We start from the raw sequence: 27,396 nt of genomic DNA, 5'->3' as shown, positions 1-27,396 counted from the left end.
TTATTCGTCTCATCCTAGGATCTGACGCAATAGCTCGACCCTGCCACATACAGAGAAGACAGAGTTATAATGTATGTCTTCTTCAGATTGAGTCTTGTGTGTTTGAAAGATTCTTGTGCTTTTGGGCAACTCTGTCTCCACTTCCCGACATTATTGTATTATAGCCTGACTATCATTGTGACAATTAGGTCACACCCTGGCCTTCCTGAGACACCTCCTCAGGTATATCATATTTTTGGCGCGCCCAGCAGGACTTTTGTCGGCCAAGGATTGATTAACACACTGAAGTCATTATCCCCTAAAAATATTCGCACTTTGACGTCAACGGAATTTCCCCAGCCTCGTTTTAGACTCAATTCATAATGAGGGGGTTTCCCACCTCGAGGAGGAAGAAACCAAAATGGCTGCCGGGTGCAGTGCGCCATTATATTTACGACTCGAATTGAGTACAAAGAATCGCTCATGACGAGCTTTCTTTATCCCCTTTTTGGATTGTTTACAAACTTAACATTCTTTTCTTGCGTTTCTTGTATTGCTAGACAGAAAGCTTCATTCCATTTGGGGCTTTCGGAGCTTTACTTATGGAATTATGAATCTGGACTCCCTGTCCTTTGCCTTGTCTCAAATCAGTTATTTAGTGGCAAATTTGACGAAGAAAAATTACAAGTCGAGCGTCGCAGAAATCTCTCATGTAAGTTTGAGTATTGTAGAATCAAACTACGGGATATTTGGGATGGTTTGTACTCTTCAGAAGGAAGAAATACGGTGTGAATTTGGCCCCAGAAGACGCGACGAAAACGGCCATTTTTATATGGGGCGCCAATGCCGCCATTACTATTGCACAATACAATAATTATACATGTGGGAGAGCCGCTAATAATTTGACAAAATCCAAGCAGTGGTACACTACCCGATGTATCATGATATTGTAATAATATAAATGATAATAAAAATGCGTTTCTTTCTTTATGATGAATTTTCATTCTATTATAAATTTTGTTTTTGCAGCTTGTTGCCCAGCACGGAGCTGAGGCTGATCGGCATCTGTTCAGGTGTCTATTCTCCCACGTTGATTTTGGTGGTGATGGTAAAAGCAGTGGCAAAGACTTTCACCAAGTAAGTCTAGAAAGTGTGATGACGGCAAGAAAGACGTTTGCTTAATGACAATGTTTCATAATGTGAGATCTTGGGTTTCTGTGTGTCGAGACCAGGCTGGTGTGCCTATAAACTGATGTAGTTGAATTGTTGAACCTACGGCAAATTTCTTCTTTATTTTTCCTGAATTTTATAGCGAAATTGACATTCTCTTTTCAGACACAATTCTTGATTCAAGAGTGTGCATCGCTCACATCCAAACCGAACTTCATATCGGCATTGTGCTACGCAGTTGATAGCCCGCTACATCACCAGAAGGTACCTATATCTCTTGAACCACCGATATCAACACCTCTGTTGAGGAGTCGTGCCAATTAATCAACGTTCTAAGTCAATTCTGAAAGTCTCCTTCATCGTCAATCCAATCCGGCGGAAATTCCAACAGACCCACAATCAAGTATGGGTGGCTAAAGAAATTGCTTGAAATCAGTTGATTTTAAAAATGGAGGTTGCCAACTTTGCTTTTATAGTGGAGTTCACACTTTTCCGCTATCCTACACAACAATGCAATTGCATTAGTGTTACATCGGTATATTCAAAAAGGCCCAGAAAGCAACTTTTACTCAACACCAAGCCTAGCATTGGACCAAGTCCTATACCAGGCTTGGTGTTACTGTCTCAATAGCTCATCGTCACTCATCTTTGTTGCAGAGCCTAAAGCCAACTGCTCAGCTCTTCTCCCAGATCAGCAAGGTCCTACGCCTCACTCGCGTGCAGGAAGTCTTACTAGGCTTGGCCTTACTCAGCTCTCAGATCCCTGAGACAAGGAATTACGCTGCTCAATTTGTGAAGCAGAAACTACCTGATCTTCTCAGGTCTTATATAGATTTAGGTACGTAGACACACCAGCCCGCTGTTGACGCAATCGCTTCAAGTTCTTTGTGTATCTAATCCTTTTTGGTAATAGCATGTGTGGTCACTGAAATGTCAACATGCTCTGCTCTGCTTGATATGCAGCAAGTTAAGATCTGAATCTATCGGGCTGACTGCCATCCTATTGTACATTTAGGATGATTTTTTTGTCTGTTTTGGTCTCACCATTCTTTCACTTTCTCCAGACACAGCCAGTGTTCAAGAAGGAGGCCTCCAGGACACGGCTGTTGAGGTCGTCCACTTGTTATTGACTCAGTTCCTGCAGAGACGGGACCAGTTTGGCATTGGTACTGACCAAAAGGAAGCTTTTCTTAAGGCACTCAGAAAAGGTAAGCAGTTGGACCAACTGATGGCTGGTGAAGTATGGTGGAGGGAAAACATATTGTTCTGAACTCGCTTCTGGTTATATGCCTTAGGGGTTTGACTCCAAACTCTGGTGATTCTGCCAACACAGAGGACAACAGCCATGCGTTGTGATTCCCACTGTTTTACCAATGGATGGAAATGAAACTTATGACAGGAGACAGAGCTATATCTTTTTCATGGTCAGAAATTTTTTCTTGGTGGTGCTCGGCCTAAGAGTAGGAATCCACCAAGCCCTAGATCACATGTTTAACTAGGCTTTTAAGTTTTTCTTGATACCTGTACTTCCAGATTTTCCTGTTGATCGAGTTCCGATTGTCCTTTTCCCGCTGCTTTACCCAGACAAACAAGACCCAGCGATCCCAAGGATTACATTGGACGCTGTCAACATGCCAAAAGCAATGGTGAGTGGTTTTAACAACATTATAGATTGCCTGAATTCAGCAAGAAGGCTGGGTTTGAAATTATTTCAGATGGAAGTGAGTCGGAAAAACGACGTACTCCGCCTCTCAGAATGATGCTTTTCAAGTCTATCTAGTTCTGGTATTTAAGAGGGGCTGAAATTATTTAGGACTTTCATATTGTTGGGTTGTTACAAGTTTCCTCTGAAAACCGGAGATATCTCAGAATGGCCTGGTCAACCTATGTGTACTGAAGGTAACTCTGAAATTATATTCGATCACTGGATTTGTTCCCAATTTCATTTCTAAAAAAACCGTGGTGTGTTCTGTTATTGTATTCGTGAGCCTTTCCTTTGCAGAATGAGAGTTCATTGGCTGATATGATCGTAGAGGTTGGCTACAGTTGCACTGCCAGCATTGAAGAATGTCGTACGACGCTGGTGCAGTTTGGTGTACGAGAGATCACCCCGGCCTCTATAGCACGAGTTCTGGGACTGATGGCCAAGACACCCTCTGGGTTAGGAGACCAAATCAATGTACAGGTGAGACGAGGTTTCTAAAACTAGCATGAAGGATTGGCAAATGAATTCTTAAGTTTCCCAGGTTGCCCTCAAATGATGGAATGAAACGAGCAGACAGTGCCAAGATGTGGCAAGAGATGCCAAGTTGCAGTTCCGTCGCACACATTTTTTATTGTCTTTTATTGTTTTTGCCAATGGATTTGTGACAGCTACAGTGATTTTTGTACAAATGACTTCTTGAGCGATGATGATTTAATATCTCGTTAATATGACTGCTTCATACTGTGTACTTCAGTGTGTTGGTGCTGGTTAATAAGTTATTTGATCTGAGCTCAAAACTCCTGAAAGATAATTATCTAAACGCAATCATTGGCCAGGATTACATTATATATAGTGTTTTCAATAACTGGTGCCAAGCACGGCATCTCAAGCCTTGCAGGACATACCCAGTGTGGCCTGGAAAGAAACGCTGTCTGGCTTGTTTCTTGCACATTTCCCTCTTCTTTGGTACCATTATTGATCCTCCTCCCACCTTTCTTTCCCAGTCGATCAACCAACCCGGAGGGAGCATCTGGGGAGAGTCCAAAGAGAAACAGGATAATGGCGGCCTGGCCACGTGGAACGTTGACGTGTTTGTACAGGTTGTTCAGGATCTGGTAAGCTATCTAGAAGTGCCCAATATTTCGTGCCTTATCTCCTTGAATTCAGCTATTTGTTTGATGAAGAACTGTACTTCACACCTATCAGCATAAAGGAATCATCGTTGTCATAATATTCGCTCATATTATCCCTTACCAGATTTCACCCGTTAAGCACACTTATTGATACACTTGTCCCTGATGTTTGTTGACCTATTTCAATTGATTATTGAGCTGTGATGAATTCTTGTCTCGTTCGTATGACCAGCATTATGTTGGCAAAGATTACATCAAAGGTCTGAGCTCTAGAATAGTAGTCACTAAATTTCACAAGTACCGCTCTTTAAAGCTGTCGGTAAAGATAACTTTTCCATTTTCTCTAGGCTCCTCATCTCAACTGGAAAGAGGTGGTGGGTGAGCTCGACCATCCAGGCTTTGTGATCCTGAGCAAGCAAGGATTCCGACTGTTAGTCCAAGCTCTCTTCAGGGGCATCCAGGATATCTTTCCCGTCGAGTTCATCTACCGGCACTGGAAGAACTCGGAGGGACAACTCTCTTGGATCACGCAGTCGTTGAAGTACCCTGATGTGTTCTGTTTTGCGGATTATCAGTGTCATACAGTTGTGATAGACATTTTGAAGATGCCGCCTGATGATGAGAATAGAGAGATCGCAACTTGGTGAGTCGTCGTTGTCAAACATTACCGGAGCTCGCTCACTAAACGCTTAATATTCAGACAGCACTTGTCAGTCCCCAGGCCAAGGGTGTCCTTATTGGAGATGTTCCACTGAATATTTGAGCGATGATGAATCCATGTCTCGTTCGTATGACTGGCGGCGGTATGCTGGCAAAGATTACATCAAAGATCTGAGCTCAATTCTCTTGAAAAACCTTCAGGTTTTTAGCTCACCTCTTAGCAGAGGTGAGCTTATCCCATACCGTGGCGTCCGTCGTCGTCGTCGTCGTCGTCGTCGTCCGTCGTCCGTTAGCAGGGCACGTTTCGTAACTGTTAAAGCTATTGAGTTGAAACTTGGTACACATGTACCCTTATGTAATGACACCTGGGAGACCAAGTTTCGGTCCGATTCGTTTCATGGTTTGGCCACCAGGGGGCCAAACGTTAAAAGTGAAAATATGCAATATCTCCCTCAATAGTAGTCGGGAAATTTTGAAAAAAATATGGTAGGTACTTCTAGCAAAGGTGCATCATATATCCTCCGGGTTTTTGATTTGACCTCCTTTTAAAGGTCACAGAGGTCAAATGGTGTAAATTGGCCGTTAGGATGTAATGATGGCACGTTTCTAAACTGCAATGACTATTGATACCAAATTTGGTACACATTTACCCCTTAGTCAGCTGATCTCAGGGACCGAAGTTTGGTCCAATATGATTCACCACTTGACCACCAGGGGGCAAAATCCAAAAACCTTAAAAATGTGATTATTCCTTAACTTCTTGCCCGATTGCCACCAATTTGATATCATGGGTACATCTAACCACCATACAGTATATGTCACACAGGTTTTTAATTTGACCTTCTTGTCAAGGTCACAGAGGTCAAATGGCGTAAATTCGCCGTCAGGCCGTAACAATGGCACGTTTCTTAACTGCAATGACTATTGATCACAAATTAAGTACACATGTACCCCTTGGTCAGGTGATCTCAGGTACCGAAGTTTGGTGCGATCTGATTTGCCGTTTGGCCTCCAGGGAGGGTGCCAAATCCTAAATTCTTCAAAATGCCATTATTCCTAGTAATGACTTGCCCGATTGGCACCAATTTTATATCATAGGTACATCTAATTCTAACAACCATACAATGTGTCACCCGGGTCTTCTTTGATTTGACCTACTTTTCAAGGTCACAGAGGTCGAATGTACTGTAAATTGGCCATTTTGGGGAAATTGTAATTGCTTGGACCTACATCAAACCTAACACTACATGACACAAGACCATGCTCTTTATCCATCTTTCCTCCACATGAGGTGAGCACAATGGCCCTGGCCATTTCATTGTGTTATAGTGTTAAAAATGACTTAAAACCAGCATATTCTTCCTCTCTTCAGGAAATCACTAGATCTAGTTGAGACACTCCTGAGACTATCAGAAGCTGGTCACTATCAGTTGGTCTCCGAGCTTTTCAAGTTTCCGATTCAACACTGCCCGGATATGTTGGTGCTAGCTTTGTTACAGATCGCTGTAAGTATGCATCACGTTCTGCCTTTGTGCTTCTGTCTCTAAATGCCAGGCACTGAGTTTTTGCCCGACTGGCTTGTCTGTTTTCTCAGCTGATGCCAAATCACAGGAATGCTTCAATTGGTGGCGTGTATATGAAATACTGTTTACAACCAAACTGTGCGTGGCAAACATCGATTTATAAATTCTGGTTTGTTTTTTTCAGCCTCAACCAAACTGGAACACACTGAAGCATGAACTGATCTCCACGCTGATGCCAACTTTCCTCGGGAATCACCAGAACTCGGCAATAGTCTTACATTATGCTTGGCACTGCCAGGTAAGATGCAGAGTTTTGCTCCTTTGGAGCCAATTCATCCATCACCACGACGTAATCCTTTGGACAGTGATATAGTTGTTTGAGTGCTAAATGTCTTACCAAGAGACATTGGGTTTGATTAGTTCTGAGCCACATTAGAACTAGAACTATGAGTAAACTGCCATGTGGCCACCCTTGAAGATACTTGGAGTAAGGACTCCGAGCTGAAATTGATAAAGTTGACATTTGTGACCCGTCACAGCAAAACGAGGTACATGTCGCTCTGAGCTTGACAGGTTGAGACGGACTGTTTGTTCATTTCTCTATTGTCTGCCTTTTGTGAAATGTGAGCTCATCAATTTCTTCCAATATATCCTGGTGTCATTTAGGCTCATCTTCTGTACAACATGCGCCTGGTTTTGCTGTGAAGGGTCACATTTGGTAATACAGTTTACACGAAATAGTTGACTTGTGTCTTTGTTATGTTTGTAGGGCCAGTCGACAACGATTCGGACACTGATAATGCATTCCATGGCTGAGTGGTACATGCGAGGAGACCACCACGACCAGGTCAGACTCTCCAGGATACTGGACGTGGCACAGGATCTCAAGGTGAGAAAGCGAATGTTGGTTGATAGAAGTGTCTATTCGTGACTCACTTGGCTTTAGCTGTTCAAAGAAGCAGTTATTGGTTATAGATTTACAAGAAGAAATGCTTCTGGTAAAATAGTTTCCTGTCGAGAAAATATAGAGCTATGATGAATGATTATCTCGTTAATATGACTAGTGGGCTGACAGGGTTATTCTGTCCGCACGCATTGATTAGATTTTTAGCCTGAGCTCTGATTCTTTTGACGTTGCAGATATCATCCATACCCAGATTGAACTATTTCCATCATAGTCAGCCTTTCTTGTTGAATGTTTTCTCTTGATGGATTCTTATATCTGGCATTTCCTTGCTATTTCAGGCACTATCCATGTTGTTGAACGCCACGCCATTTGCTTTTGTGATCGACCTGGCGTGCCTCGCCTCCAGGAGGGAATATCTCAAACTGGACAAGTGGTTGGGTGATAAGATCAGAGAACATGGGGTAAGTCCATCTTGTCCTTGTTTTGGTAACAATTGGGGATTTTGGTCTCCAGGTATGTGATATCCGGTGTATAACTGACTTGACAAGACCAGCATTGGTCAACACATGTTGACCAGAATCAGAATATTTTGGATTCTTCTTGAGCTATGATGATTCTATATCTCGTTAATATGATCAGCCTGCATGCAGTGTATTTCTGTGTGCGGGCGCTGATTAGCAAAAGCGATCTGAGCTCACAATAGTCTATTTCAAACTGAGGAGTTGAGTTGGTCGTCACTTTAGGAAGATTGGATTGAAACTGAAACCACGGTACAATTTACCACTCTGTTTTACAGGAACCATTCGTACAATCAGTCGTCAATTTCCTGAAGCGTCGCTGCCCTCAGGTAGTAGGTGGCGCTATGAAGGAGGACCCACAGCATCCACAATCAAAGAACCAATTACTACCAGCAGACACGTTTAACACGATGTTGGCATGTCTCCAGGCCTGCTGCAGGTAAGTCGAGGGAAATCACATCAGAAACGGTTGGCTAACTTCTTCAAAAAGACAAAATATGAACACCTTTGAGGACTTGGGGAGGGGGGGGTCAGTTCTCCTGATGATGTGCACAGGTTGAGCAGTGATGAATCCATGTCTCGTTCGTATGACCAGTGTCATGCTGGCAAAGATTACATAAGACATCTGAGCTCCTTTGTGTGAAGTGCTATCAATGAACCAATTTTTGTGAGTTTGGGGGCAGTGGCTCCAAAAGATATCTTGGGGTGGCCAAAACTCAGAATGGGTGCTTTTCATACCATTGCAAATATGCAATTGATTATGTATATTTTTTGTGTTAAGCTGAGAATTTACATATTTATTCATTTATTGACCTGATTTCCCTTGTAGCAGTCTCGTGGCTCCAGAGTTGACAGATGCCATCGTGACCATGGTAGCTAATGCTAACATGATGATGAAGCAACGCCTGCCACCTCCGGGGGCGATCGGTGCCAAACCAATGAACCAAGGGATGGGCAGTGCCATCAATAACCCGGTAAGACCAGATGCAGTGAAAAACTTGCGCTGATTCATAGCAGACGGATCTTCCAGTTTGATTGGAGCTCTAGATGAACAGGTTTTAACCGCTATAGAGAGAGGTTTTATTCCATTCTAGCTCAGGTTTCGCTTACCACTTTTGTTAAGGCTGGTGGAAACTATCTGAGAATTTCCGTTGGTTCAAATTCTAACCTTGTCTCTTCCAGATGGATCAGCTTGGCCCTAATGGTAACTTTGGCCTCGGCACCACCATGCCCTCATCAGTGTCAGCTCCCAACATGCCCGGCTTCCCCCAAAGCCTTGGTCCCCTCAACACGACACCGGGATCCCCAGCGAAGGGCCTGCCCTTCCCAGGTCAGTCCCAGGCCCAAGGACAGGCGCAGACAAGCTATTCAATGCAATCTTTGGCCACACAATCTTTGGCGACACAGTTACAAGGTTAGTTGTCTTTGGTACCCGGGGGTTGGGGGAATGTAGTTGGAAGTGTATTACATGAGACTGTCTCTTGGCAGAATTTGAATAACAACTGAAGTATGAGATGTTCTTCTTTTTTCATGATGAAGTATTTCTCTACCAATTGAATTGAAATTCTAGGCCTGCACTAGATTGATTATAAATACTTCTCTCAAATAACATGCCAAATCACTTCAAAATTCATTATCTAAAAAGTTTGTCTCCCTTGTTGTTAGGTCTCTCCATGCAGACGACCATGCCAATGTCGACGCCAATGAGCCGCTCGACTGCCTCCAGTGGGACGCCGTCCCTCGGTGCCCTCAGTGCCGCCGCTGCCATGAAACAACAACAGCAACAACAGACACAGCAGACGGCCGACAGGCTGCGCCAAGGAGAGTGTAAGTTCAAATTCTTTGGAGTTTTGTTTCCTGATCTGTTTTAAAGATGAACGTCTTACCAAGTTGACTTGCTCTTTTAAATGAAATCTCTCCAATGTGCACAACTTGTCATCTGCTTAGAATAACCAAAACCGCCTTACTCCACTGAGCCATGATGATATAATTGTCTCGTTCGTATGACTTCATGATTACAATTTTTTGATCTGAGCTCTTTGTTGTTACCATTGTAATGTGCGCTGATGAGAAGTAGTTTATGAAAGTGTAATACTGGAAGCTTTGTTCCAGCTGCAGCGGGTGACATGTCGAGCATCTTCCCCGAGATGAACCAACAGTTCTCCAAGGAGATCGAGGACGAGGCAAACTCGTATTTCCAGCGCATCTACAACCATCCGCCGCATCCGACCATCTCGATCGACGAGGTCCTCGACATGTTGAAACGCTTCAAGGATTCCTCTGACAGGAAAGAGAAGGTGGGCATTAAGAAGGTACTGACGATTATTTTAAAATGGCGTTGGTCGATTCTGATTGGATCGTACCCACGCCCTTCCCGTGTCTGGTCAAGCGGTGTCTGTGTGTCCAGGTGGATCTTGTCTTGGTGTCTCTCTGTTCTGTGTCAATTTCTCCTTCTCTGTATCTTCCTGACTGTAAGTGTTTAGCGTGGCATTAGTAATCTCCTACTTTGATAATCCATCACTACATATCAGAAATATCCGTATGTGGAATTTGCCTCTTTCCTGATCAGCACCTCAGGTGGTGGAGTTCTGATGTTGGGCAACAAAATAGGTGACTTGTGTGTTTGTTTCTGCCATAACAAAATCATATGGAAAGGGGCGAATTCAATAACATTCTGTCTTAAGCAAAGTTTGGAAATGATTGTACCTATGCGTCTTCATCAGTGAATTGAATGATCAGGGCATTGCTTTTGCTGAGGTCGAGTCCTATTTCTTAGCAGATGATGTCACGTAAACATCAGTCATTCATTAATGAAGTCGCGTAGGGTGAAGATTTTGACTAGCATCAATTTTCCCACTCTGCTTGTGGTAATCAAAATGTATCAAAGCAAGCTGATTAACCTCTTCCGATCTATTGTATGGAAAGTTCAGGGTATTCAAGATGTGTTTTGAAAGTAAGGTATTTCTTTTCATGCTTGTTACTGTGTAGGTTGTCTTTGCTGGTGGACACTGGTGTGTAAGACTGATGAGCCAATGTTCCTTCTTTGCTTAGAAAAAATTGTATGAATGCAGCAATAATGATATATTGAACGCTGTAGCCGCTATGAAGATAATAAAGATTACAGGGTTGGTCGTGTTGATTCCATGAATTTCAGTTGAAATGACATCAAATTCTTCTTATTGGATGCCAAACTATGACTTCTATTTGCAGGAGGTGTTCCATTGTATGCTGAGGAATCTGTTTGAGGAATACCGCTTCTTCCCCCAGTACCCAGACAAAGAACTCCACACGACTGCCGTACTGTTTGGCGGCATCATCGAACAGGGCCTAGTCACGTACATGTCTCTGGGTATAGCATTACGGTTTGTGCTGGAAGCTCTGAAGAAACCGTACGGGGCTAAGATGTACAACTTTGGCATCGCTGCGTTGGATCGTTTCAAGACGAGACTGAAGGATTACCCACAGTATTGCCAGCATCTGGCATCGATACCACATTTCAATCAGTTCCCACCGCATCTTATTGAGGTACGTTGGTTTGTGTAGCAAGGTGGTTGAAAGAGCTTATGCGTATAATCTGGACGTTAGTTCAAACTCTGGATAGTCATCGCATCGCACATCCAGGACATTGGGAGCTACATCATGACATGTAAACATAGCTAGCTACAAACATAGCTACGTGTTAAAACCAGATAAAAGCTGATGTCAATAGCGATGAAGGTTTGCTTGATAGTTGGTGGACAGTTAGTGAAATAGGTGTACAAAAACAGTGTTGGCAAGTAGTGTGAAGATCACTTGGCAGATACTGAAAACTCCAACCTTTGTGATCTATCTCAAGGTATCGTGAAATCTAAAAGATAAGAATGCTCCAATTATCATGGTAATGATTGAGACTTTCTGATAACTTCTTCTGGACCAAGGTCTATTGATGTCGTCCCCTTCTTTTCCAGTACGTACAGTGCGGTGCAAGGAGTCAGGAGCCGCCAAATCGACCGCAAGGTCCGGCCACACCCAGCCAGAGCACACCATCGCCACTCCCTGCTGCTTCGACCACACCAGTCACGACGTCTGCTGCTGCTGCGCCAAGTTCGACAACATCAACGCAAGCTGCGATCTCGAAAACGATTGCAAAGCCGTCGATTGCCAATACAACGAATATCGACACGCTGATTGCGGGTACGGAGGGGAAGGAGGAGATATGTGTACCACGGGAGGCAGTGCAGGATAAAGTGTTCTTCATCTTCAATAATCTCTCGCAGTCGAACATGGCACAAAAGGTAAGAGCAGGGATGTGGCATTTACAATTTTTGGAGATATTCTGTTATTCCATCCTGAAAGGGTCTCTCATTTCTGCAGTTCGTCTGAAAGTAAACGTGTAAAATGTGATTGTCTTTGATAAGTTTTGTCCGGTTGTCACATGGTCTGACCTTGACCTTTTCAGAGTGAGGAGTTGAAGGAAGCTATGTCTGAGGAACACATGCCGTGGGTTTCGCAATACCTGGTCATGAAGAGAGCGAGTATTGAGCCTAACTTCCACACCCTCTACGCCAACTTCATTGACCATATGCACAACAACTGGGGCATTATTGGTATGGTCATCAAGGAGACTTTTAGAAATATCAAGGTAAGAGTTTTGCTCCAGTCTGAGTAAGTGTGCCTGTACAACACTGTGCTAGAAAGTGCGTTAATATGGGTTATTGCCCATGACGAAAGAAGATGAGGAAATGTAAGTCGGGGTTTTAAAACATATTTTGTGATTTTACGTAGAGTTGAGGATTGAGCTGTGATGAATCTATGTCTCATTCGTATGACCAGTAGTATTTCTGGTTCTGGTCCTGCCTACTGCCAAACTCTTGGTAGTGATATGCTAAAGCGATACCATCTTCAGAGTGCAAAATGATTGAAATACTATTCATCCCGGCAAACAATGCCATTTATATTGAATTATTTCCATTGCCAGGTTTTACTTCGAAGTGACAAGGGCGTGGCTAACTTCTCCGACAGATCACTGCTGAAGAATCTTGGTCATTGGCTCGGCTTGTTGACGTTGGGCAAAAACAAGCCGATCTTACACATTGTAAGTACAATCTTGTGATATCGTCCAAGATGGAATGTGGTGCACACTCGTAGGACATAGTCACACTCCAGGTTCATAGGCAACCCGAAACCTACCAGCCAAAGTCTCCCAGTTCACTGGTCACTTTCAAGTTCTATTCCAAAGAAGTCCCTTGTTCTCCAATGACCTTTAAAACTTGGTAAGATGGAGTTTCGTGCTTACCACTAACCAAGTATTGTCTCTGCGAGGGTAGCTGTTTGTCTTGGAGTTTGAATATCTGCATTTACGGTAAACCTTTTTCTTCCAGGATATTGACCTAAAGTCGCTTGTTTACGAAGCCTACCACAAGGGGGCACAGGAGTTACTGTATGTAGTGCCCTTTGTTGCCAAAGTCGTTGAATCATGTGCTAAAAGTAAGGTAGGTAATCATGTAAACGTCGGGTGAGGTTGTGGTCGGGGGTAGTCTTCAGAGTGTTTGTAGAAGAAGAATCATATGAACTCTGGATGATGCTGATATTATACACTACCAGAGGCAACATTGTTTGGGAACTGATTCAATACTTTGATGTTCTGTCCAGAGAAATACAGATTGTTGCATTTTGTCTGCTATGATGAAAACATTTGATGTGACACAGTCTGAAACAACATGACTGAGTGAGATAAGAAGTTATTCTGAGCAGATTTTGGGCCGCTAGTCTGCTCATCTCAAAAGTCTATGTCCCGAAAAAAATTCCTTACGGTGGCTATGGTTTATTGTCTGGAATCTTTCATTGCATTGTGTTTGCAGGTCTTCAAGCCTCCTAACCCATGGACCATGGGCATTATGAATATACTGTACGAACTGCACCAGGAGCCAGACCTCAAGTTGAACCTGAAGTTTGAGATTGAGGTCTTATGCAAGGCGCTTAACTTAGACATCAATGTGAGTGTGAGAAATATTGATTATGCATGTTGTTGTTGTTGATCCTTTTACCACTGTGAGTTGGCTAAGAGTAGTAACAGGTTAAGACTGATATTTTGTCAAGAATACATGAAAGAAAGAGTGTCTCATGAGCTAAATCTGGTTGACCTGTTTACATTTAACTTTCAGCTGACTCGATAATAAACAGGCTTTTATTTTGGCGTTGCCTGTGATGACTTGATTCAGACATTTTACTTGCTATTTATCAAACGAACCAGTTATCTCTTGTATTAATGTCATTCGCGTACTTTCCCTGTCTTGTAGTCGCTAAAGAATCCACGCTATCTACGCAATCGTGACAAGCTAGCGACGTTAGAGTACCAGCTCTCCTCGCGAGGCAAGATCAAAGAGCCCACGCCAACTCTCCAGGAGGACAACCAGGCAGCAGCACAGACAGCTGCCCTTGTGGCGGCCGCAGCTGCTGCAGCGACAGCAGCCGGTGCTCAGCAGTCATCGCTCCTACCACCGTCAGGTAATCATAGATTGGTTCTTTGATAATTTTCTTCCTACATGAGGTTGCTCTAGACGGTTTGTGTTTGCCTCTAACAGGCATTAGTCAGTTGCAGTTTCTCCTTGTTCCATACAGTTTGCCATCTGGATTGGTTGTAAGTCTTTAGCACAAACTGCTAAATAATCTCATCTAGAAACCTATACTGCTGTCACACTGAGTCCTTACATACATGTGAGGTTTTGTCCTTTCTTCTTAGCTCTTGGTGGCAAGTTTACTGTTACTCTAGGTTGATTGGAATTGATATACAAAACCAAATTTCTGCTGTGATGAAACTTTAACTAGGACGGTCTGACTTTTCATGACTGATTTTGGCTCTGAGCAGATTCATTTTGACGATGAAGAAAAAATATCACTGGTAGGAGAGTTTTCACTTCATCAAATGTATTCCTCCAGGTCTGATGCCTCCGTCGGGAACCAACAGCTTCTCAGCGGGACTGAACGCGTCCCTTGTCGCATCGGGAATGGCCGGCAACATCGCTGGTAACATGAACCTCTCCGCCGGCGGAATGATGACGGCAATCACGACCCCGACTGTCTCCACGGTGGTCTCGAGCTCTGGCGTGGCAACGACAACAACATCCGCATCAGCGACGGCACCGCCACAGCCTCAGTTCACGTTCATGGACATCAATACGTCATCGTTTACCGGGCTCGTTCCTCATATTGTGATAAACGAACAAGTAAGTTGCGCAGTAAAGTTGCAAGGTCAGCGGCGAAATAGCCAATTGGTCTATTCACATTCGTCTGTTCATTGGACTAGTTATCTGCCAATTTGTAGCAATATTTCAGAGCGTCTGCTTGCTTCTACTATGTTATGCTTTGATGAAAACATTAACTAGGACGGTCTGAATTTTCATGACTGATCAGAAGTTCTGAGCAATTATATACTGTTTCAATGCAGCTCTCTGTCACTTCTAGAATCACACAAAGATCTTTTAACCTTGACCTTTGACATTTTGCTTTTCAGATCGCACTATTCCAGACCAACCCACAGTTGAAGCAATATGTCCGCCCAGCAATTGAGCGTTCGGTCCAAGACCTCCTCCCACCAGTTGTGGAGAGATCGATCAAAATCGCTCTGACCACCTGTGAGCAGATTGTCAAAAAGGTTTGTACTCAGGTCTTTAGGTAGTTGATGGTTGCAATATCAGTTGCATTGTTGCTCACACTGAAGTTGGGACAGAATAATGCTGGGCTTGACAGTGAAGTGTCTGGATAACTGAGGTCTATTTGAGTCAATGAGAACTTTGAAACCGAAGTCCATGTCCTGATTAGAAAAGGTTAACCTTTTGGCAGAGTTGTTCACTAATTGAGATTCCAATGTGTGATACCTGAATATGTATGTCTCTCTCTTTAAGGATTTCGCCCTGGACCCCGAAGAGGGCCGTATGAGAATGGCTGCCCACCACATGGTCCGCAACATGACCGCCGGCATGGCTTTGATCACATGTCGGGAGCCATTGCTCATTAGCATAACAACCAATCTAAAGACTGCTTTCTTGCAGACTTTTAGGGTAGGTGAAAGTGTAAGTGTAACCAATGGTGTCTGCCCAGTATATTTCTCCGTTGGCACCTAAAAATCAAGTGCAAGGAAAATCCTTCCTTCGAAATGTTTCGTCATCAAATTTACTTGCAACTTGCCTCGAAAAGCACTGTATTGTTTCCCATGTTTCTGCTGCACTGTGAGCTGGTAACTTTTAGAAATGGAACAAATTTTTCATTTCTGAAAAAATTCAGAACAATGTCCCTTCCTGTGCCTGCATGTGACGTTGTCGTGTTGGTTGGCTAAATTGATGACTGGTGTTTGTTTTGTGTTGGTTTGGCATCACATCTGTTTTGGTTGAATTGTGAGGTCAGGGTCGACACATGTTTGTCTATATTCGCAAAGGTTCATAAGGAGCAGATTGCATACACCCGTATATTTAAATGGATCTTGGCTCAGTAGCTGTTGAGAAAGGGCTGTCGAGTGTGTAATCTAGACAACAGCAGCGCCTTGTACGACATCTTAGAAGTAAGACATACAGGTAGTTTTGGATTTTCATTTCTGACTTGTCTTTCACAGCAGAATGCCACCCCGCCCCAGAAGGAGATGATTGAGCAGGCAAGCCAGGTGTTGGCCACGGATAACACAGAACTGGCCTGTGCCTTCATCCAGAAGACCGCAGTGGAGAAGGCACTGCCGGAGATGGACAAGAGACTCGCCACAGTAAGTTGAGAGGAACATTCGACCAAGGCATAATGGCGGCTTCAGTCGACAAGCTGGAGGAAAAGAGTAGTGCCTGATGAGTTCTCACAATATCGATTTGATTCAATCAGTGTATGTGCGATTGTACTGCTGTGATGAAACCTTAACTAGGACGGTCTGAATTCTCATGACTGATATAGGCTCTGAGCAGATTAGGCGATTGATGAGAAGTTAGGCCACCTGATGCCTGTTCATGTGTCCGCTAATCTCTTTCATATTCCACTCCTCCAGGAGTTCGAGCTGCGTAAACATGCGAGAAATGAAGGCAGACGATATTGTGATCCTGTTGTGTTGACGTACCAGGCCGAGAGGATGCCTGAGCAGATCAGACTGAAGGTTGGCGGCGTTACCCCACAGCAGCTCGCTGTATATGAAGAGTTCGGCCGCAACATTCCCGGCTTCTTGCCAACAGGTGGCGCCTCATCATCAGATGCGCAGCATCCGGCATTCTTCAAACAGTTGCCACCGCAACAGCAGCCTCAACAGCCACAGGCTCCTCAGGTGAGTAACCACGGTAACGGAGAGACTTGCAAGATATCAGTTTATTTGTGCGACAATTCTGCTGTGATGAAACTTTAACTAGGACGGTCTGAATATTCATGACTGATATAGGCTCTGAGCAGATTAGATAAAGAATGAAAACGTCTGTCACTGTTACAGTACATGTAGCAAACTTTGTTGTGAAATTTTTTGCCCAGTTTAGTTTCGCAACAGTGCACCTTTTGACCGTGTCTTTTCTCCTCTCTTCTCTTAGTCATTCTCCACTGATGAGATCACACAAATCTACGACAAGATAGCTCACGATATTGAGCAGTACCTGCTGTCACAGTACGCCATATCCCAGCAGCAGTCTCCACTCCTGCAGTCTCTTGCTAGTCTGCTGGAGGCGGTCCTCCTGGCAAGGAACTCGAGGGAGATTGTCACAGCAATTGCGCTGCTACAGAAGGTGAGTGGTGTGATCGGATCATTCAGATAGTCATTGTGTCATTGGAGTAGCCTCTTTACAGTAGAAAAGTAAAACTGATACTTCACCCACACCCAACATAGTCTTGCCTTTGGGAGACTTTTGTGACATTAATCTTGCTGAGCATTACATGTGTATTTATTTCGATGGTTTCAAGGCTGTAGAAGGACTACTAGATGGCATCTCCTCGCTGACGCCAGCCTCGGATCCTGAGGCAATGATCCGATACCGCGACTGCCACCTCCTGGTGCTGCGAGGCCTCCAAGACCAGCGAGCGTACGGACCGCAGTGGACCAACAAGCAAGTGACGCGATGTCTGATCGAGTGTCGCGAAGACTTCAAGTATAACGTGGAGGCTGTGGATGTCTTGATCCGTAGTCACCTTGTCAACATGCAACAGTATGATGTTCATTTTGCACAGGTAAGATTTTGAATCATATGCTAACTGGTGCTAATGTGAGCCAATATACAAAGAGTAATCTACCAAGAAAAAATCCTATTTGACATGACAATTGTAGACTTTGTGGGGGTATCGATAGGGTATCTGCTGTGATGAAAACTTACTCTAAGATGGTCTCAATTCACATGACTACAGATATGGGTTCTGAGCAGATGGGTTCAAAATGAAACACTATGTGAACACTTCAGTTGGCTGTTCAAGGAATCATGTCCTTTGTCTCTTGATATAATCATGTTCCCGTATTTTGTTTCCAGTCGATGGACAATGGATTGAACTACATGGCCGTCGCGTTCGCCATGCAGCTCGTCCAGAGATTCTGCATCGATGAGAAACACAACACCCAGATTAACGAGGCAGACTTGTACAACACGATTGAGACGCTGGCTCGCATTGCCGCTCATTCCAGACAAGCACCTGACGGGTAAGATATTCTGCATCATTGATTCGAACCCCCGAGCTGGCAAGGAATGTCAGGCGCAAGAGCAATATCAAGTGTTATGAAAAATTCAAGCGCTTTATAATAGTGTCACTTTGATCATTCATAATGATATGATAGCAGTTTCGGCAATTTGATTTCAGACTGACTGGTCTCATCGAGACAATCAGACAGCATAACGATGGTGGTCTCCTCGATCGAGCCCCTGGTGGCCCGACGTTACACTCGGGCATCTCCCAGGCGCGCGAGTTCGATGATCCACCAGGCCTGCATGAGAAGACAGAGTTCCTGCTAAGGGAGTGGGTCAACATGTACCACTCTCCTGCTGCTGGGAGAGACAGCACTAAGGCTTTCTCCGCTTTCGTCGGCCAGGTAAGACATCGGAATTATTTTTGACAGATACTGAATGAAAAAGAAGTCTAATATAGTTTAAATCATAGAGGACCATGTTGGGATGACCGAGTTGTCTCTTCCATAGACAGTACAAGGATATAATTGTGTGCCATCTGCTGTGATGAAAACCTTTCACTAGGATGATCTAAATTCGCATGACTACAGATATGGGTTCTGAGCAGATTTATAAACAAGTTTTGAAAATGTATAAATTGTAAACAGATGTGACTTGGCCAGTTCGTAATCCAGCCATGTTATCGTTCACCTCTGGTTCTCACTCTTTCCTCGTGCTTCAGATGCACCAGCAAGGCATCCTCAAGTCCGACGACCTTATCGCACGTTTCTTCCGCCTCTGCACGGAGATGTGCGTCGACCTGTGCTATCGTGCCTTGGGCGAGCAGACACACAGCGCCACGCTGATCCGCGCCAAATGTTTCCACACTCTGGATGCCTTTGTGCGTCTAATCGCTCTCCTGGTGAAACATTCCGGCGACGCAGCCAACCCGGTCACGAAGATCAACCTTCTCAATAAAGTGGGTCGAGCGGCGGCAATTGTAAGTAAAGTGGGCCTACTCCTGTGTATTTTGTCATATTTTTGTCCCTTGGGAATAACAGCTCACTTTTATCTGCTGTGATGATAACTTTAACTAGGACGGTCTGATAACCGTGACTGATGAACAGTTCTGAGCAGATTTCTTCCAAGATTTCCTCACCCAGATTACCAGTACGATAAACGTATTGTTGTTTATAGAGAGGTGGTGTAATGTGTTTATTCTGTCCTCTCCAGGTGCTTGGTATTGTGGCGGGCGTCCTCCTGCAGGATCATGAAGTGAGGAACACCGAGTTCCAGCAGTTGCCTTACCATAGGATATTCATCATGCTCTTCATTGAACTAAACGCGCCAGAGTTGGTCTTGGACAGCATCAATTTCCAGATTCTGACTGCATTTTGGTAAGTAGAATACCTGACACAGCCACAACTTCCATTATTATTTTCTGGAGGTGGACCAGTGGCTTCTAAATTTCACAAAAGTTTTCTGCAGTGATGATAATTATTAACTAGGACGGTCTGAAACACCATGACTGATTTAGTTTACTGAGCAGATATTAATTGTGGTTGCCAAAATGATTTTCACACAAGGTGTAAGATGATTAATCTACACAAGAATCATTGGTTTTGAAATCTGACTTAATAGTTAATACTTTCATTGAGGGTCCCTTGTAAAAGCATTTGTCGTCATCTTAAAGTAACTTGTTTTCACTTTGCAGCAATACCCTTCATATCTTGAGACCAGCAAAGGCACCAGGTTTCTCCTACGCCTGGCTCGAGTTGGTGTCTCACCGAGTATTCATTGGACGTATGTTGGCAATCACTCCGGCACAGAGGGTAAGTGTAAAACATCACAGTCAGACAACAACAAAATATCCATTGTCAGTCGTTGGCTCTGCTTCACCCCAGCAAGGATATATTTAAGCTCCAGTTCGATGTTGGATGTGCATTTCTCTGCAGTGATGAAATAAATTAACTAGGACGGTCTGAATAACCATGACTGATTTAGTTCACTGAGCAGATCAACTGAGCTGCATGTAATAGCCACCCGATGGTAGAACTGGTTCCAATACAAATACAATTACAACTGGGACTCTGCTACATAATAATAATAATAAATAATAAAACAATATTTGTATGGCGCCGCTCATGTATATATCGCGGCGCCTCGCAGAGATAAAAATAAATAGGCCTAGATACATTACTTAAAAACGTTACGTAAAAGGTATTAGTACATATTATAAAATGATTTGAAAAGGTGGGTCTTCAGACTCTTCCTGAAAGCTGGCAGCGAGCTGTATGGATGTTATCTCTTATGTTTGAATGAAGTCTTTATCCTGATACACATTCTCTTTTACAGGGTTGGGGCATGTATGCTCAACTTCTGATAGACTTGTTCAAGTTCTTGGCCCCATTCTTGAGGAACGCCGACCTGACCAAGCCGACACAGTTACTCTACAGGGTGAGTCGTTAGAATAGAGAGGTGACCTGATGACGAAGGTCCATTTGAATGGATGTGCTGGATTGGGTTTTGATGTGTTATCTGCTATGATGAAAACTTTCATTAGGACGGTCTAAATTCGTATGACTATAGATATGGGTTCTGAGCAGATTTCTAAATGCATTTTGAAGCAAGTTGGAAACACACTATAAACACTTCGAAGAAATCTTTGCATTTGTGAACTTTTGGGACCCCTTTTGTTACCTTCCATTCCCATTACCTGCCTTGACCACTGCAGGACCCCCAGTCAGGTGTTCAGTTGCTGTGCCTCGTAGGCATTTGGTCACAGTGCCTTTTCCTTAATTCACTTGATGGAATCTGTTAGAACTGATGTGTTCATAAACATATCTAATTCTTGATTCAACATTTCAGGGTACGCTGCGAGTCCTTTTGGTGCTGCTACACGACTTCCCAGAATTCCTCTGTGATTATCACTACGCGTTCTGCGACGCGATTCCACCCAACTGTATTCAAGTGCGTAACCTGATCTTGAGTGCTTTCCCACGCAACATGCGGCTGCCCGATCCGTTCACACCCAACCTCAAAGTCGACATGTTGAATGAGATCACACATGCGCCGAGGATCTTGACGAATTTCACCAACATGATTCAACCGCCTACATTCAAGAAGGTACGTCGTCAGATTGCTATCTGTTCTAAAAGTCATGAGAGTTTCACTGGAGAGTTGGACTTTCATCTTCATCTCCTTAACAATGCTGCTCTTCCATTCCAGGATCTCGATTCCTACCTGAAGACACGCTCCCCAGTCACATTCTTGTCAGATCTGCGCAGCAACCTCCAAGTGGGGAGCGAGCCTGGTAACCGATACAACATCCAGCTGATCAACGCCCTGGTGCTGTATGTGGGCACACAAGCTATCGCCTACATCCAGCAGAAGTCGCTGACTCCGAGCATGACGACGATAGCTCACTCGTCACATATGGATATCTTCCAGAACTTGGCAGTTGATCTTGACTCGGAAGGTTTGTCAATATTTCTTCAGTCAAAGGTTGAATCCCATGAACATAATGACCTCTGCTGTTAGTGATAACTCCTGTCTCTTGATTAAGCCAATGGGGGAGCTTCTAGCCCAGTGAGCGCTTTGTACCCCGCAAGTGTTCTGTGGGAACCAGGATGATAATAGTCCCAAAAGAGCTTTGACCAATGTGATCATGTATCATTATTTTCATTCCCCTCTCCTCTTTCTTTTAGGCCGCTACTTATTCTTGAATGCCATCGCCAACCAGCTGCGGTACCCGAACAGCCATACGCACTACTTCAGCTGTACCCTGCTGTATCTGTTCGCGGAGGCAAACACCGAGGCAATACAGGAACAGATCACTAGGTATGCAATGATTTCATCAGACCTGTCACCTCCATCGATATATCTAACCGGGTGAAGTAATTGACTGCAATTCAATTGATACTTGTACTCCAAGCACTGTTGCAAATAACAGCATCTATCTCTTGCCTAAATTTGGGCGGATTTTGTAAATATTGGTTACGTTAATGCAAATACCCTTTCTTTCCCGCCATAATTTATGATTTTGCCTGACCTTGACATTTGACCTTCTTTTCCAGAGTGTTACTAGAGCGGCTGATAGTGAACCGACCCCACCCATGGGGCCTGTTAATCACCTTCATTGAGCTCATCAAGAACCCACAGTTCCGATTCTGGAATCATGAGTTCGTTCATTGCGCCCCAGAAATTGAAACGTACGTATGAACTAGCTTTCTTTCCAATTGTTTTTTCAATTATCGATATTGTTAACTACTTTTAGTTAAGTTTGTGGCCGTATTTCGTTCGTTGAAGTAATTCTCTGACGTCTGCTCACCTGAAACTAGTCTCTTCAGTTGAATTTTGTGCAGCATGTCTTGATGTCATAATTAGTTTGTCAGTAGCGTGTTCGAGACTATTTATTTGCAATGACGGTTTATCGTTTGTCCTTTCGAGGAGATCATGTGCAGTTGAATCCTACGGATGCCCTCTTTAGGACACCTCTCTATCAAGGACATCCACACTGTTGTAGAACATTCCAACCTTTATTGTTTGGATGTTTCTCCCTGTAGGGCAGCATTTCTCACTGCCATGATTCCCTTGATGGAGAGGTTTTCCTCACTGGGGGAACATTTTAAGTCTGTTTCTGTTGCTATAATTGACGGAGAGCATTTTTTCTCACAAAAGTAGTAGGGGAGGGCGAGATCAGCAGTGCTCTAAAGCATAACTCCATATGACCATTTCTTAGTTAAATGGACACCTGTGGGGTGTACTATGGTGATTACTAAAACTTCAGCCAGTTAACAGGCAATGAGGGAAATGAAGATGCTTTTTCAATGAAACTTGTCACCAAGAATCTGTGAGAAAAATCGCCTCCGTCCTCAAAACTATCACTGTCTAGTGAAGACCATGACTGTCTAGTGACTACCTGTATATCGTTGTCGCATGTCTCTACTGAGAGGTTCTGCTTTCATTTCTAGAATCTGTCTCGGGGCCACACGTGAAATCGCAGGCAAAATGGAAATGGAATCTCGAGCTTAGTCATAAAGTAAATACAGATCATATGTCATTCTATATAGGGTGTATCAAAAAACTACAATGCCCTGGTTTGGCCTGCTGTGAATTTGTCAAGTGTAGAGGGTTAACAAGCTGTAACTGATTACTCTAGTACTCCTCCTTCTGGTTGACCACCTACGCGCTTGACATCGGTAAATCTGGCGTGTTGCAGTTTTTCGATACGCCTTCATTTGCTGTTTCTCTGTACCTCCATATATGTCGACTCCCCACATGATCCGCTTGGGGGCGCTGGTTCCTTCTTGGTGTAGGGTCTTCCCAGACTGGTAGAGGGTCTTCCGAGACAGATTCCCTCCTCTTTCTGTTTTTTTCTTCAAGCTAACACAATAACCATGGTAACACATTTTGAAGTCGCACAGCTTCTTATCAATGCACTTCCAATACTGATTTATGTATGAAAACATTTCGTTTATGAGTCTGGCATATTTCTTCATCCTTAGGTGCATTCACATGCAAAGCCTACTGACAAAAAAAACCCCTAACCCAAAGGTCATCTCACATCTAACTGTATTCAATGACTGGACACAAGGGTTGGGTAAAGTGAGCATCTGATAATTTGAGCCCCGAGCTCTCTTTACCCCGAATTACCTAATATCAGATAAAATTCCTTGCTTGCGTCTAAAGACCACAGTGAGAATCTTGGTATTGGTGTCTTGTGATAAGAAGCTGTGTAGACTACCTTTAATTCCACTCGACTGTTCTGTTTTAATTAACATTTCATTTCCGATCAAATGTTATTTTGAGCGCACTTTGGGTGGTTTGAGTTACCAGCATTTCTGTGTAGTATCTACTGCGAGGAAGTGATTACGAGACGGTGCCATTTGGACGATTATTAATCCCCTATTGGTATAAATATGCCCAAGGTCTTATGCCAACCATTACACGAGATATTATCGTGATTGTGTCTATTGGTGACCACAACGCCAATTGTCTCAGTGAAGCAAAGCAAATGAAAACTGAAAAAATCTGATCTGAGAAACTAACATTCCACTAGTTGGTCTCTTTATTCATGCTCTACAGTAAATACTTGAGTTGGTTGGCAGGGTGGACAGATGGGGGAGGCCTTCATGCAGAACGGAGGCATCTCTCAGTCCACAGAAGCCTCCTTGTTGGTCTACTACATGGGATAGTGTTTCGATTCCTCTAAGGGGGTGCACCACTCCTCGGGATTGCATGTTTTGTGCTTTGGCATAGTTGACTGTCTGCGGGAAGGCTCTACATCTGCCATGCTGATTACTTGAAGAGCTTCTTTCATGTGTGGGTGGTTGTGACAACAGACAAGCTATTAGGAAGCATGTTGCTTGAGCAGGAGGTTGATCTCTCGGTTTTGCTAGTGTGGTTTGAGGTTTTTAGTGGGTAGTAACTTTATACTGTAGACATGGGAATGTCAGCAATTTGACTTTGAGACGAAAATTTATGGAAACCTAAAACGTGTGACATTTTCAACTCGAAAGCATAACTATAAAATTTGGACTGATACCGTGAAATGTCGCAACACCAATTGAAAATTATCACCTTTTAGTGTCGCAAACATTTCCCACTTTATGGCAGAATATGATGAAAGTTTGATAACATACTAAATGAAGAGAATGAGCACCTTCATCAGTGACGGATCCAGGAACTTGGAAGGTGTGAGGATCCTCCCCAGGGACATTTGAAATCTTAGTGCTAAATTAACGTTTTCCAAGCGTCTGGTGTGTTCATAATGCCTTGAAACTAAATCTTTCTGACGTCTGATTGCAGGTTGTTCGAGTCAGTGGCAAGGAGCTGCACCAAGACACATCGAGATGATGTCAATGAAACGCATTTTGACGTCCCCAAGATTTGAAAGCGCACCGAGCACAACTGTTGGAGTAGATTTCGTTTTCACATACATGTTTTCGTGAAATTTATTTGTAAATATGGAAGAGAGTTCCGTCTACTGTTCATGTATATTGATAATTATCATCAAATGCATCTGTAAATTAAGAGGAAAGAGTAATTATACTGTTCTTAGATGGGCTAAGTTTATCTTTAATGTAACTTGGAAAATTTCATCCTGGTTGCATGGGCCTTTGACCTTTGTGGACATTTGACAAGGTCAGGGTCACTGATGCTCCTGTTTCTAGAGATGATGTTATTGCTGTATTCAGTGTGGTAATTCTAAAATTCTGATTGCTTTGGGAAATAGCACTCCCCCCTTGACTCCAACCCTGGGGCCAGTGGAGGAGTGCCCGATCTTTCAAACAATCATGAAATAAAGTTGGCTCCCAGCTTGCCGAGTTAGAAGTCCTCATCAGATGAGACATATTTTACCAACTTCTTATGGACAACCTTCTCCTTTCTCGAGGTGGCATATGGCAGCCAGTTTAGTTAGTTGAGGCTTATCAGGTTCATGCCCTTGTCAGTGGTTTATATCAACCAGTTTCAGTATTTTGTGATTGGTCAGGGGAATTTATGAAAACTTGAATTGATGGTCTATCATTTTCAGAGGATAATTTATCACAATATTTCTTATCTTAAAATGATAAGTTACCAACTGAGATATCTGCAAGTAGACAGCGACATGAGAATTATCTTCTAAAAAAATACCTACTTCAGATGTTGATACCAGGACGAGGTGGCATTTTTCACAAAGGATATCGTCATGTTTCATGTCAGAAATGCAATACAACATTTTGTCTTGAATTTCTGGTATGCCCAGAAACAAATGAACATCATGATGACATCAACCAGAGAAAAAAAAAAAAATTGTTCTTGGTTCGATGGGAAAAGTTCCACCTATCATAAAACCCCGTGTTTTTTCAAGACCCGTGTCTTCGCCGTGTGTCAAAAAACCTGGGGCGCACTTACACCTATCAGTGGTGTTAGATAATGGTTAATAGCCCCGGCGACAGGTGCGCTGTAGGTAAGGAGCTCTCCTGTGTTTCTTTCCCGTTGGAGGGGAATTTCGCGTGCGCAATACCGAGGCAACTACACCGCGCCATCTGTCGCCGGGTCTTAGAACTTGCAATTGCCGGGGCTATTCAGATTCCACCTATCAAAAAACCCGTGTTGAATACGGGTCTAAATTAGCCCCCGATTAGCCCCATCAAGCTCGATGGGGCAGATAGACACAGGGATTTGACACAAGGGTCTATTTAGACACGGCAATTCATAGGTGTAAGCGCAAAAGACACGGGGATTTGATAGGTGGAAGTACGACTAATATCTAAACCTTTCTATTGTCACACGATTTACTGGAGCAAACTTACTTGACTTACATGTAGGATCTACATGTAGTGCGTGAGTTTTGTGTCCTGCCTTAAATTACTGATGGTATCGTGTCGTTGTCCTTGTATCCTTAATATAGATTTGGCGAGGTTGGTCACCTGACATTATGTTATTGGTTGTAAGTTAAGTGAATTATTAATATTATGTATTAATTGTAATGTACAGAAAGAAATTTCAGCGAGAAGTTTTGTAATAATGTACATTAGTAGCTTAGAGGCATCGCAGTGATGCAGCTTCTTGATACGATCCAGGTTTCTTAGTCACCCTTGGCCCCAGGGTACTACATCTTGTGCAATATGCTGTTGATTGGGTACTGGTGCAGGATCCTGGTGACGAGGTGTCTTCTGGAGTCGAGACAGTGGAGTCCAAAGGTTCGTAGGGAGAGCGTGTTTCAGGAAATATTGCTTCAATTGCGTGCCCTGGTGTTGTTTTAGTGCCACTTGTAAAGTGAATGATCACCGTTGGTATAGCAATGAAGCAGCTATCATCCGAGGCTATGCCCTCTTTACACGCCCCGTTCGTTGGTTTCTCCCTTATGATCATTGGTAAGAAAGCAATTTTTAGTCCGAGAACGTCCAACGAAAGCAGCCATGTGTTCAAGGTACCCTTTGGTTGCCCATGGGAGTTGCGGCGTACTTTAAATTTGTAACTCATTTTCACTCAAGTTTGCCTTGGTCATAAGGGGTCAAGACTGTTTGGTTTGGTTTGGCCAATATGACTGGTCTCAGTTGGTCAAAGGAGAGGCGTGACTCCACTCTGTACAGATGATAGCTTTATATGCCCAATGGTTACTGGATTTGTATGTATTTTAGCTAATAAAAGTCATTGTTTGAGCATTATGAATATGTGGTTTTTGTGATTATTCCCTGCTACAGTTGTGTCCGAAAAAAAATTGCCATAGAAAT

General features: G+C 43.5%; 1 protein-coding gene across 9 annotated transcripts; it reads left to right on the top strand.

The window, feature by feature from the left end:
- The first annotated feature begins 399 nt into the window (after positions 1 to 399).
- LOC135496339 (CCR4-NOT transcription complex subunit 1-like) lies at positions 400 to 27,334 on the top strand. 9 transcript variants are annotated; one of them, XM_064785614.1, is made up of 44 exons: positions 400 to 691; positions 1,009 to 1,116; positions 1,315 to 1,413; positions 1,807 to 1,987; positions 2,214 to 2,357; positions 2,683 to 2,795; positions 3,152 to 3,334; positions 3,859 to 3,969; positions 4,335 to 4,630; positions 6,020 to 6,152; positions 6,355 to 6,468; positions 6,940 to 7,059; positions 7,416 to 7,538; positions 7,874 to 8,034; positions 8,425 to 8,569; positions 8,778 to 9,009; positions 9,261 to 9,422; positions 9,708 to 9,907; positions 10,806 to 11,120; positions 11,543 to 11,869; positions 12,034 to 12,216; positions 12,553 to 12,669; positions 12,956 to 13,066; positions 13,436 to 13,570; positions 13,874 to 14,081; positions 14,514 to 14,800; positions 15,088 to 15,228; positions 15,479 to 15,646; positions 16,183 to 16,326; positions 16,597 to 16,866; positions 17,120 to 17,311; positions 17,487 to 17,750; positions 18,044 to 18,210; positions 18,369 to 18,597; positions 18,915 to 19,172; positions 19,406 to 19,569; positions 19,887 to 20,004; positions 20,528 to 20,629; positions 21,041 to 21,298; positions 21,401 to 21,650; positions 21,880 to 22,012; positions 22,249 to 22,383; positions 23,146 to 23,213; positions 24,983 to 27,334. In XM_064785614.1, the coding sequence occupies exons 1-43, from the start codon at positions 590 to 592 to the stop codon at positions 23,204 to 23,206; spliced, it is 7,464 nt and encodes a 2,487-aa protein (XP_064641684.1). In that variant the 5' UTR covers positions 400 to 589; the 3' UTR covers positions 23,207 to 23,213; positions 24,983 to 27,334. The 9 variants fall into 9 exon arrangements, with proteins under 9 accessions (XP_064641684.1, XP_064641680.1, XP_064641686.1 ...); XM_064785610.1 differs by lacking the exon at positions 23,146 to 23,213 and having other exon boundaries at positions 9,714 to 9,907; XM_064785616.1 differs by lacking the exon at positions 23,146 to 23,213 and having other exon boundaries at positions 9,708 to 9,892; positions 15,479 to 15,634; positions 16,186 to 16,326.
- Positions 27,335 to 27,396: the final 62 nt, after the last annotated feature.

This window comes from Lineus longissimus, chromosome 11 (assembly GCF_910592395.1).
Source record: "Lineus longissimus chromosome 11, tnLinLong1.2, whole genome shotgun sequence".
NCBI lineage: Eukaryota > Metazoa > Nemertea > Pilidiophora > Heteronemertea > Lineidae > Lineus > Lineus longissimus.
The sequence above is the reverse complement of the archived record's forward strand: the minus strand, read 5'-3'. Positions and strand labels throughout refer to the sequence as shown.